Source organism: Melospiza georgiana, chromosome 3, assembly GCF_028018845.1.
Source record: "Melospiza georgiana isolate bMelGeo1 chromosome 3, bMelGeo1.pri, whole genome shotgun sequence".
Lineage (NCBI taxonomy): Eukaryota > Metazoa > Chordata > Aves > Passeriformes > Passerellidae > Melospiza > Melospiza georgiana.
The window spans coordinates 138,718-150,054 of NC_080432.1; the positions used below are offsets into that span (position 1 = coordinate 138,718).

At 55.8% G+C, this 11,337-nt stretch overlaps 1 protein-coding gene across 2 annotated transcripts; it reads left to right on the forward strand.

Annotated features, from left to right (window-relative positions):
• Positions 1-212: 212 nt before the first annotated feature.
• FNDC4 (fibronectin type III domain containing 4) lies at positions 213-11,222 on the forward strand. Of its 2 annotated transcripts, none has more exons than XM_058019728.1 (6): positions 213-329; positions 5,967-6,082; positions 6,579-6,783; positions 7,618-7,707; positions 8,918-9,051; positions 9,993-11,222. In XM_058019728.1, exons 1-6 carry the CDS (start codon positions 257-259, stop codon positions 10,026-10,028), a joined length of 654 nt encoding a protein of 217 aa, XP_057875711.1. In that variant the 5' UTR covers positions 213-256; the 3' UTR covers positions 10,029-11,222. The 2 variants fall into 2 exon arrangements, with proteins under 2 accessions (XP_057875711.1, XP_057875712.1); XM_058019729.1 differs by having other exon boundaries at positions 9,996-11,222.
• Positions 11,223-11,337: the final 115 nt, after the last annotated feature.

Sequence of the window (11,337 nt, forward strand, 5' to 3'; positions counted from 1 at the left end):
CAGGGGCGGTACCGGCGGTGCCGGGGTACGGCGGGGGGCTGGGGGCGGTGCCGGCCGCTCCGGGACACGGCCGAGAGGCGGCGCCGGAGCCGCCGCGGTGCCGGAGCCGCCGCGGTGCCGCTCGGGGGCGGGCCGGGCCCGGCGGCCGTTCCGCCCCCCCGTGCTGCGGCCGGGGCTCGGCCCCGCTCCGTCCCGCGGTGCAGGGAGCCGGGCCGGTGCCAGGGCCGCGCCCGGCCGGGCCGCAGCCCCCGCCGCCATGGCCCGCGTCTCGGCGATGATCAGCCCGGTGCTGGTGCTCTTCGGCTGCGACCTGTGCTTCGTGCGAGCCAGTAAGTACGGCCGGGCCGGGAGGGCACCGGGGCTGCCGGGCGGGGACACCGTGCCGGCCGGGGACACCGTGCCGGACACCCCGGGGGCTGCGGTCATCGCCGCACGCCCCCGCCGGCCTCTCTGCATTCCCGGCGTGGCCTTTGCCGCGATCCCCGAGGGCTCCTCGGGCACCCCGCGGCCTCCGAGTCCCCTCCCCGGGGCGGCCGCTGCCGCGCTGCCCTTCCCGGGGCTCCCGGGGCTGGAAACGGGCGCTCTGCCCCGAGGGAGCTCCTGCCCCGGGCACGGACACTCCGGGCTGCGGCGGGCTGGGGCCGGCCGGATGGCGGGGATCCTGTCCCTTGCTGCCGGTGTTTGCTGGAACATCGAGCTCCGCGCACCCGAGGTACCGCTGTCCTTGTGTCCTTTGACTCGCCGGGGTGGCCTCTGTCAGCAGCCGCTTCCTGCTGTCTGTTTGCCCCTCGACAGGTCGCTGAGAAATCGAATTGCGAGTACCGGACGTGTTCTGCTACATTCTGCCGTGTTGCAAAACACGTACTGACGGATTCAGGAAGAGATGCAGTCAGGAGTGTTAAAAAGGGGCCACTTATTTTTAGATGTGCAGTCTGGTGCTTACTCCCTGCTGCAGCAGTAAGTTGGGCAAACATCTGGGTGCCCTTGAGCGGCAGCCCCAAGGGCATGGGCCGGGGGGCAGGGTGGCCCACTCTCCGGATCACAGCAGGACGGCGAGGGCACCGGTGGAGACGTGCCCCATCCCTCATGCCTCTGCAGCACCACTTGTGCCAGCATCCCTCAGGAAGGATATCTGTCCGGCCCCTTTGCTGACCCATGGAGCTGGGATGCATGGCATATCTGGTCCCATGTCCAGCTGCCCACCACCCATCCCTCCCAGTGCCCTCTGGCCATCCCTATCCAGCACAGGCTGCCGTGCTGCTAGCTCCTGTACACAGCCCAGCTCTTCCCACCCCTTCATCAGGCCCAAAAGGAGCATGCTGCTGTGCAGACAGCACAAATCCTGTGCCAGGCCTTAAGTTAGTGACTGTGCTTTCTGTGGGGGTCCCCCTTTTGTAATATGGCTTCAATAAAAAGTGAAGCTGGATCATTTATCAGTGATGTAGAATTATTAGCAGTTAATGCATTGAGATAAACAGTGGCACACTTTTCCCAGAGAGCCCAGCAGCATCTTGACTTTATAGCCAGGATGTGTTGGCTTCAGAGAGCATGCTTTTTGGTGCCCTTGCATTCACAGACCTTTATGGCAACAGCTTTGGCACCAAACTGCTCTGATCTCAGCTGCAGAACAGGCTGAACAGTATTAGATGCAATGTGGGGATTATACACAAAGCTTTGTCCTTTGGAGGCCTTAAAACAGCTTTGAGGTGTCATCTTGAATTTCATAGAATCCTGGGATGGTGTGGTTTGGTAGGGACCTTAAAGCCCATCTCATTCCACCCCCTTGGTATGGGCAATGGCAGCTTCCACTACACCGAGGTGCTCCAAGCCCCATCCAGCCTGGCCTTGAGGACTTTCAGGGATCCAGGGGCAGCCGCAGCTTCTCTGGACAGCCTGTGCCAGGATCTCACCACCCACACAGGGAACAACTTCTTTCCAATATCCCATCTAACCCTGGCCTCTGTCAGTGAAAAGCCATCCCCTTCTTGTCCTGTCACTTTGTCCAAAGTCCCTCTCCAGTTCTCTTGGAGCCCCTTTAGGCACTGGAAAGTGCTCCAATATCTTACCAGAGCATTCTCTCCGGGGTGAAAAACCTCAGTTCTCCCATTCTCCCAGTCTCTCTCCAGAGCGGAGGTGATTTGGATTAGACACTGCTCTGTGTATCTAGGGTGAACTTCCCACGTTTTGACTTCTGAGGCTTCTTGTCTTATCTCTTCCTGACGGATGTGCAAATCCCATGTGCTCAGAAGTGTATTTTCTGCAGTTCATTCAGCATCAAACTGATCAAGGCACGCTGGTTGTTGTAATGCAGAGCTGTAGCCTGGACACCAGGTGTCCTGTCACACAGGCCCTGCTGGCCTGGGTGTGCACCAGGTGTGCTCAGGTGCGTGGGGTGTGGTGCATTGACAAGCCATGTGTGTGGTGGCTCCGCTATGCCCCCATGTCCTCTCACCCTTCTGCTGCTGGTGAGTGACAGTCCCTGCACAGGGCCTGTGCAAACTCTGGCTAAATACAGCTGGAGCACTTGTCACACCCATGTGGACTCGGCAGAATGGCTTGTGGATTGGTGCAGTACCGTTGTTCTCAAATCATCAAGTGACTCAGTCCCTGGGCAGCAGCCCCAGTTTGAAAACCTCATCTGGGACAGGCTGAACACCTCACAGAAGCCTAGAAAATTCTTGAGCAGAGCTGGACAGCTGCGACAAACTCCATCCACAAACTCCTATGTCGCAGAGATGTCAGACCCCATCTTTAATTTCCTCACGTACACTTAGAGGTTGGTAGTCAAACTGCCCCCATCACGCATATTCAGGACTTTTAAAATGTGTTAAAAAAAAAAAACAACCACCTACACCTAATTCATTACTATGGATGTATCCTGTGAAGCACAATGTCCTGTTCTTGTCCCGAGGCCAGCTGGCAGGGTCTGCTCATATCCATGGTATTAAACTCACGAGTTCCAAAGAGGGAAGCACGTCAGTGCTACTGATGAGGAATGGTTTTCTGGCTTGTCCATGCCCAAGAGTGCTTTGGGCACATACTGGCTGGTGCAGACCAAATCAATCTTGGACCAGTCTCCACCCCTGGATTCTTGGGCTGTTCTGACCCCGTTATGTCTGCTAGCAAAACCTAGCTAGCAACCTAACTAGTGGTAACCTGGGACAAGTGTTGTTATTCTTGCAGAGAAGCAGAAATGTGCAGCCCCCCATAGAGCCCCCCTTGGAAATGCCTGTGTCTGGGACACAGCCCAGGCAGGGGGCAGCTGTTTGCACGCTGACAGGGTGCTCCTGGACTCAGCTGTGGGCTGAGCAGCTGACCCGACCTCAGCCTGACCCCAAAATCCAGACAATGATGGAAAATGGCCCAGTGAGAAAGAACCTGGGGGTGCTGGTTGACAGCAGTTAAATGTGATCTGGTCAAGAAAGCTGAGAGCATCCTCCTTGTGGCAGCAATAGTGTGGCAGTAGGAGCAGGGCAGTGACTTTCCCCCCGTGCTAGACACTGCTGAGGCACCTCAAATCCTGGCCACTCACATCAAGAAAGACATTGAGGGTCTGGAGCGTGTCCAGGGAGGGGAACAGAGCTGGGGAAGGGACTGAGGCACAGGTCTCGTGGGTGGCTGAGGGAGCTGGGGGAACTCAAACTGGATAAAAGGAGGCTCAAGGGGGGGGCTTCTCATTCTCTGCAACTCCTTGACAGGATGGTGGAGACAGGGGGGAGGTTAGGCTGTGCTTCCAGAGAACAGGAACAGGACAAGGGGAAATGGCCTCAAGCTGTGCCAGGGCAGGTTCAGATTGGATATTGGGAACAATTCCTTCACTGAAAGAGTGGTTAAGCACTGGACGGGCAGTCCAGGACAGTGGTGGATTCATCGCCCCTGGAAGTGTTCAAGAAATGACACTTTGCAATATGGTTTTGTGGGCATGGGGTGATGCAGTCAAAGGTTGGAGTTGATGATCTTGGAGGTCTTTTCCGACCACAGTGATTCTCTAATTTAATCTACAGGAAGCTCAGCTCCTGTGCTGACAGAGTATCTACAGCAGGCAATGGACAAGGCTGGGTCTGCAGCTTTGTTCAGCCTGTTCTGCTGTTGGCTCATAGGCAAGCAAGGTGTGCATGCAGACAAGGCTTAGAGATTCCCTCCCTCTCATAGGTTATGTAGAGATTCCCTCCCTCTCATAGGTTAGTGATGAAGCAGATCCCCACGGGCAAAACTCTATACAGACACACTCTTTGTGGGATAAAGAATGTTTGAGTGTATCTTTGAATCCTTTCCAGTTTTCCAGACTCGTTTTCTGAAGGAGATAATCAGAACACTGTGGTGTCCTTATCTTTGGCAACCCTCTCTTCTGGTGGTGTGTCAAACTTCTGGAGACACACTCAGTCCCAAGGTCTCTCTTAGAACACGTTTTCTGGGCTCTCTTTTCTGTTTTAATTGCCCCTGGCAGACCACAAGCCTGAATTTCTCAGAGTGGGAACCAAGCCTTCCTCTGGTTTGATCCAAAGCTGGGTATATTCAGATGTGAATGAATGCACTTAAACAGCTGGCCTGCAAAAATTGCCTTTTTTGCAGTCACTGTAACTGGGGTTTTTGCTGGTGTCATAGTTGTCCTTTCTCTTGTTCTCAGGTGCCTCCTGGAACTCTTTTTCTATATAAATCACAGCACTGACCCTGTAGCCCTAGCTACTATGCAGGCAGCTTGTGGAAGGGCACTGACTTGGATGTGGGGAGTTGGAACACACAAACAGCAGCTTCAGTGTCTTTCAAGTGCTCCTGTGTCTAACTTCCAGACAAAGCTTGGCTTTGTGTGCAGGACTGTGTGGGATCCTGTTGTGCTCTCAGTGCTGTGAAATCTCAAAGTGGCCATGGTGCAGACCATGGGTCAGTCAGGTCAGCTTGCCATAGAACAGCAATGGCCAAGCATTGTTGCCAGCTTTGCAGTCAACGGCCCTGCACTGCTGGTGATGCCTAAGATTATTGGGGTTTTATATTTTTCATGTCTTTGTGGCTATGTAGATTGTTAATGCATGGTTGTAGCTTCTAGTACTTTTCCTATCTTTCTTCCCCACATTTAAGAACAATAAGCTAACCTTATAAATACATTCCTAAAAATATTGTTTAGTCTAATTCCAAGAAGAGAGATAGCTACAAGGACGTTGTGTTTTTCAATCACAATCTGGACCAGGCATAACAAAAGTGGGGCAAGAAAAACTTCTGGACTCCTTCCAGTGGGGCAGGACCCCAGGAATTACTACCTAACCAACTAACCTTTTAATTGGACAGTATATGATAAGTACACTAATTGACTAACCTTACAAAAATTGTAGCATTACTATACCACGTGCGATTTTCACAACACTGTGTGCCTGAAAGCCTTCAAGTAAAGGTTTGCTTATATATTCACTCTTAAAGTTGTTGGGAAGATCTATTTTCCAGGCATTACTGGGACAGCCAGCTCTGCCTTTGGCATTGGCCTTCTCCCATGCCCTGGAGCAAGGAGTAATTCCGGGCAGAGGAGATGCCTAGATTGAGTGTAGAGTGTGTCTATTCCAAGGTGCCCCATTTTTCTGTTGCAATCAATATATCATCCCTGTGTCTGGGCTGCTTCCTACGCAGTTCTGGGTGGTGCGCCAGGCATTTGTGGCATGCCCATCTGTGGGACAGCCCCAGAGCTCTGCACCTGCACACTCCTCAGGCACAGAGTGGGCACTGCCTGCCAGCCCAGGAAGCACCGTGCTGTGCATGTGTTGCTGCTGGCAGGGCTCAGGCTTCCCCATCTGCTGTGCCACTCATCTCCTGGGGCCAGGTTCACCAGGGAAGGTGTCCCTGTAGCCCTAGCCAATGTGCTGCCATTGGCAGGTGTGGGAGAGGCCCCAGGGTGATGTGCAGGGCCGCATGCCTGTTCTGAGACATCTTCTTTTGCCTCTTTCCTGTGCCTCACCACGGTCCATGCCTGGCTCACCCAGACAGGCCACCGTCCCCTGTCAATGTGACTGTGACACAGCTGAAGGCGAACTCTGCCACAGTCTCCTGGGATGTACCAGAAGGAGATGTGGTCATCGGCTACGCCATCCTACAGCAGGTATCCAGCATCTCTCCCAGGGGCCTGGGGACACTGATTACCAGCATGCTCCTATGTCAGTCCTTTTGCTGCACTCCGGGGTTCCTCTGGCATTTGCCCAAGGACAGCTCTGCTGCTGAGCAGCCCTTGCCAGGGTGCCCCACGTGAGCCATCCATCCTGGTGGAAGGCAGAAGACTGTGGCTGCATTGGGTATAGTCCCTCCAATAGTTTCCCTGGGATTTCTCTAGGTAAGGATGGTGCTTTGGCCATGACATAACCCTTCTTTGCTTCCCTTGCTCCACCTATGCAGCCCTGGGTGATGGTGGCTTCTCCAGGAGGTGTCTGGCTCTCAGGCCATGCAGGCATGCTGAATAGGCCGTGCTGGCCAGTGTGGCCCACCCTGGGCTGGATGGTTGCCTGGGAAGGGAGGAGTGAGGCACAGCCCTGCAGCTGGGGGCCTGTGCCTGGTGCAGCTGGCAGCAGCCTCCTGGGGGTGACAGCTCTTCCCTCTGGCAGAGGCAGGATGGGCAGATGCAGCGCTTCATCCGGGAGGTGAACACCACCAACCGTGCCTGTGTGCTGTGGGACCTGGCAGAGGATGCTGACTACATCATCCAGGTGCAGAGCATTGGCCTGTATGGGGAGAGCCAGGCTAGCAAGCGTGTCCACTTCCGCACCCTGAAGGAGACCGACCGCCTGCCTTCCAACAGCTCCAACCAAGGTGAGGCACCTCCTTCCAGCCTGACCAGGTGCTGCTGCTGGGGCCACACCTGGAGGCCTGTACAGCAGATGGGCAGGGATTCTGCAACCAGTGAGGAAGGTGCTGCACTGAGCAGCAGGCTGCTGGGGACACACAGGGCTGTACAGGCTGCTGTCGTGTCGACTGTGTGTCCATGCTAATGTCCCCAAGTAGTTTGCAGCCCTCCTGTCTCAGGTCTTGGCACCTGTTCAGCTAGGCAGACTGGCCAGGACAGCTGCTGGGGCCTGCCCAGCTGCTGCCTGTAGGAAACCAGTACTGAACAGACACTCAGATCTCCCAGTCTGCAGGCTGCCCAAGGACAAATGACAGAGTGTCATGGTCTCCTTTGCTACTCATGTCTGTGTTGCCTTGGGGTTGCCTGCATGCTGGTCCATGAGAGAGCATCAGGAATCCAAGAGAGATGATGCCCCATGGAGGGCACAGCACTCTGTCTCCAGCACTAACCATGAGAGGGGTCCTGAGTATGGCAGGGCAAGCAGATGGCTGCCTTTCCTCAGAACTTCTGTGTTAAACTGACCTGACCTACCCTGTTTGCTGTGTAGAGAGAGACCTTAAGGCATTGCACAGTCCCTACATGAACCTAAACAAGCCTTGGAATCCCTGACTACCTTTGTAGCAAGGATGTTCTATTTGAGCCAGGAAGGCCACAGGATGCATGTCTTCTCCCCATACAGGATGTCATCCCACACCCTTCCTTGTTTGGGGGAGGTGGGCTTCTCTGCTTTGGGTTTCTCAAATCCCACTACAGTGGGAGGGTATCTGCTGCCAGCCCTGCTTGGGGTCTGTTCTCTGCAGGTGACATCACCATGGAGGGGCTGGACAAAGACCGGCAGCTGCAGACAGGCGAGATTATCATCATTGTGGCTGTGCTGCTCATGTGGGCAGGTGAGTGCCACAAGCAGCGTTCTAGCGGGCTGAGGCAAAGTTACAGTCCATGGTTCACAAAGAGGATGTGGCTCACGAGAGTTCAGAGGCACATTGCTGAGGGTCTGGCACCCTGCCTCATCAGTCCCTTGAGAATCTGTAGGTGCTGGGGTAAAAGGAGCAACCACAGGCACTGCTCAGCAGTAATGGCCTGGAGTATGTTGAAGAGCAGGAGACAGAATGGGACCTGGAATTACAGGGTGGGAGCATCCCAGCTGACAGTGACCATTGAGTTGCTTGGGCCTTAGATGTCATGACTGATAACAGTACTTCACTAGCTGGTGGACGCTGTGCCTCAGTCTGCTAAAGCTGCAGAGTGGGTGCTTTGCTCCTGTATAGCACAGCAAGAGCCAGTGCAGGCAGGGGCTGCCCTGGGAGCATGGCAGCCTAGGAGGTAAGTCAGCTCCTGACTTGTCACATACAGCTGCTGTGAATGGGAAGTCATTGATCCCCCACTCCCTCCCCAGTAAATGTGGATTTTGTAGTGGCATCTTGCAGAAATTTCTTGTTGCCCTGGCCTTGACACTTTCCTAGGGCACTGGGAAAAAAATGCAAGATGACTGCTGGTAGTTTACACCTGGCCCAGGTTGATGTGTACCAGCTGGGAGGAGGCAGGCCCAGTCTGTGTGTGCCTGTGTGTTACCACACACACACTGGGGATGAGTGAGTCCAGCATGGTCACCCCTGGGGCCATTGCTCCAGACTCCTGTGCCCAGGGTTCCCAGGTGTGGGACATGCTACTTGGGATGCACACTGTGAAAGCATTACAGAGGGACTGACCCCACAGCCAGTTTGCATAGACAAGGGCTGGCTTTTGTGAGGGTCACAAGCACCAGCTCAGTAACTTTAGTGAGGCACTCCAAAAGCCACACAGCTGCCCATCGACTTCACTGTCCCTGTTTGAGTGCCTCAGCATCTGCCTTTGGTGAGTGCTGAGCACCTCACGTGTGGCCCAATGGCCTTAGCCACATCCGTGCCCATCTGCCCAAGGAAGCTGGCCTGGCCGCACGTGCAGAGGTACCTGGGGTGGTGCAGGCTGATGCAGGTGGGGGTGTGGGTTTGCAGCACCCCAAGGAGCCCTGGGCACACCTGCCCTGCAGCTGGGATGCTGTGGGGAGGGCAGACAGGCAGGCACTGCGAGGGATCCTTCATGCAGTGTGTCTTTGGGCAGCGGTGATCGCCCTGTTCTGCAGACAGTATGATATCATCAAGGATAATGACTCCAACAACAACAAGGAGAAGACAAAGCCCTCCTCAGAGCACAGCACGCCAGAGCGGCCGAGCGGAGGGCTGCTGCGGAGCAAGGTGAGTGGGGAGGGCTGCCAGCAGGGGTGGCACGGGGCTGCCTGTCTGCTGGGGCTTGCAGCCTGCACAGAGTCTGCCTCTCTCCAGGAATGGAAACGCCCCAGCTTGTGCTCTCACCCCAAAGACTGAGGACTTTTAGGGTTCAGTGAGCCCTGGTCTCTGGGGCAGTGTGTATACCCCATGGGTGATTGCAGGAGAAACACTGGAAGAGACAACAAGGTGTGTAACAGCTGGGATGGCTCTTGCACTGCAGGGTGGTACCTGACCTCTGACTGTAACAGAGCCTTCATCATGCCCCTCCAAGACTGCACCTCTCCTGCACACACGGACAAATGGACACGCTAGGCAGCTGTTCTCATGGTTCCTGCACTGGTCTGTCACTGCTCCCTTTCTGCCTTCACTGCAGCTGGCTCTGAGTCATCAGCACACAAGTCATTGCAGAGCCCCTTCCTCACACTGATGAAGTGCTGTGCCAGGCTGTGGATGGGGAGGGAGCAGTACCTTCGTCTGGCTGTTCCCTCAGCACCTGACATTTCTCCCTTTGTTACCTGCCAAAGACAGTGATTTATAGCCCAAATGCTCTAATGGGACCATATGTTAGGGTGTTGCTTGTGTTTCATCTGCTGCCTCTGTCAAGGGTGGGAACTCCCCTCACTGTGTTGACTGACTGCCCCACTGAATCCACATCTTGGTTTCCAGCAGATGTCAGGAGCAGAAACTTCCTGTTTGGACTTGAAATCCCCAGTTCCCCTCCAGATTTTTCAGCTTGCTGATTACCCTTTGCTAGGAGATCTCTCCTCTTGGATCCCTACTCCAAACTGACCCTGCTCTGCTGAGGTCTGCTGGTCTTGATGCCTGCTGCAGGCTGAGGGGCTCTGACATTGGGTGTGATCCCAGAGGTGCAGCAAAGCAGGTTCTTAAAGCAGATTTTTCTCTCATAGAAGAAATCTCCCTCGGTCAATATCATTGAGGTGTAAGTGCAACACCAGCTCTGCCGTCTGGGATCTTGGGTGTCCTGCCAGAGCCACAGCAGGCCTTGGAAGAAGAGGCAGCACCAGGCGCGCCGCCTGGAACTCAGCATGCGACGATCCACGTACCAGAACTCCCGCTTTCCTGAGGGCACCTGTCTGCGGATGAGCATGGAGCCGGCTCCCAGCCATGCATGCAGAGCGTGGCTCTGCCCGTCCCACCCAGCCCTCCTCCCCTCCGGGGGAAGCATGACCATAAGGATGGGTGGGAGGGAGCCAGGGGGAGCCGACGGGCTGAGGCAGGGGCCTGAGGGGAGCCCACGGCCCTGTGCACCGCCTCGGCCTAGGCCCGGGCTGCAGCTGAGGCACTGCATGGCTGTGGGGCAGGGGCAGATCTTGCTCTCAGCTGCCCGTTTGGCCTTGGGGCTGCTGCAGAGAGCAGGAGCTGCTCCCCTCAGCGCCCCGGGGCTGCAGGAGCAGGGCGGTGCAGGCACTGCCCAGCACTGCTGGGAGAGCTGCGGCCTGTAGGAGGGTTTGGTTTGTCTGTGGGGCTGGGCCCAGCCAGCTCCGAGGATGAGTGGATTGCTGCTGGAGAACAGGGCTCTGCTGTACCCTGTCACGGCTGTGCAGGGCCTTCAAATTCTCTGTCTACTGCAGAGGACAAAGACACGAGGGACAATGAGGGGCTGGTGCTGTCACAGTGCCTGGCAGCCCGCAGAGCCTGCAGCAGGGCAGGCAGTGCAGGGCAGGGGGAGCGGGCACTGTCAGGGCATGGCTGTGGCTGCGCTGTGTCCCCACAAGGGCTCGGTGCTGGCACATTCAGGCTGCCTGAGGGGAGCTGCAAAGAATTTTCTGAGCAGCATGGTGCCTGTGCTGCCTGGAGGAGACAAAACGGTGAGGCCTGCAAGGTCTCAGTTGGAGGGAATGGGGTGAAACGAGGAAGCTCCCTGCTGCCCTGGCTGCTGCTCGCCCTCCATGCTCTGCTTTGCAGCCTGCCACAGACAGGCTCTGCAGCCCTGGACTCAAGCATCACAGGATCCAGTGTCTTCCAGGAATAAATCTCCTAGTAAAAGCACTTTCAGGACTTTTCCTTCCAGGTGCTACTCAGCTCCTGCTGCAGGACTAGGTGGGGAAGGGACAGGATAAGCAACTCCTGTGGCAGGGTCTTTTCAATAAAAGCATCCTGGCTCAAAGGCAGCATCAGAGCTTCAGGTCTCTGTGTGTGTCCATGCACGTAAAAGTTCTTGAATGTGTGTGTCCTAGCCCATAAGAGATCTGCTCCTGCATGCTGTGAAAGAGCTGGAGGTCCTCCATGGTC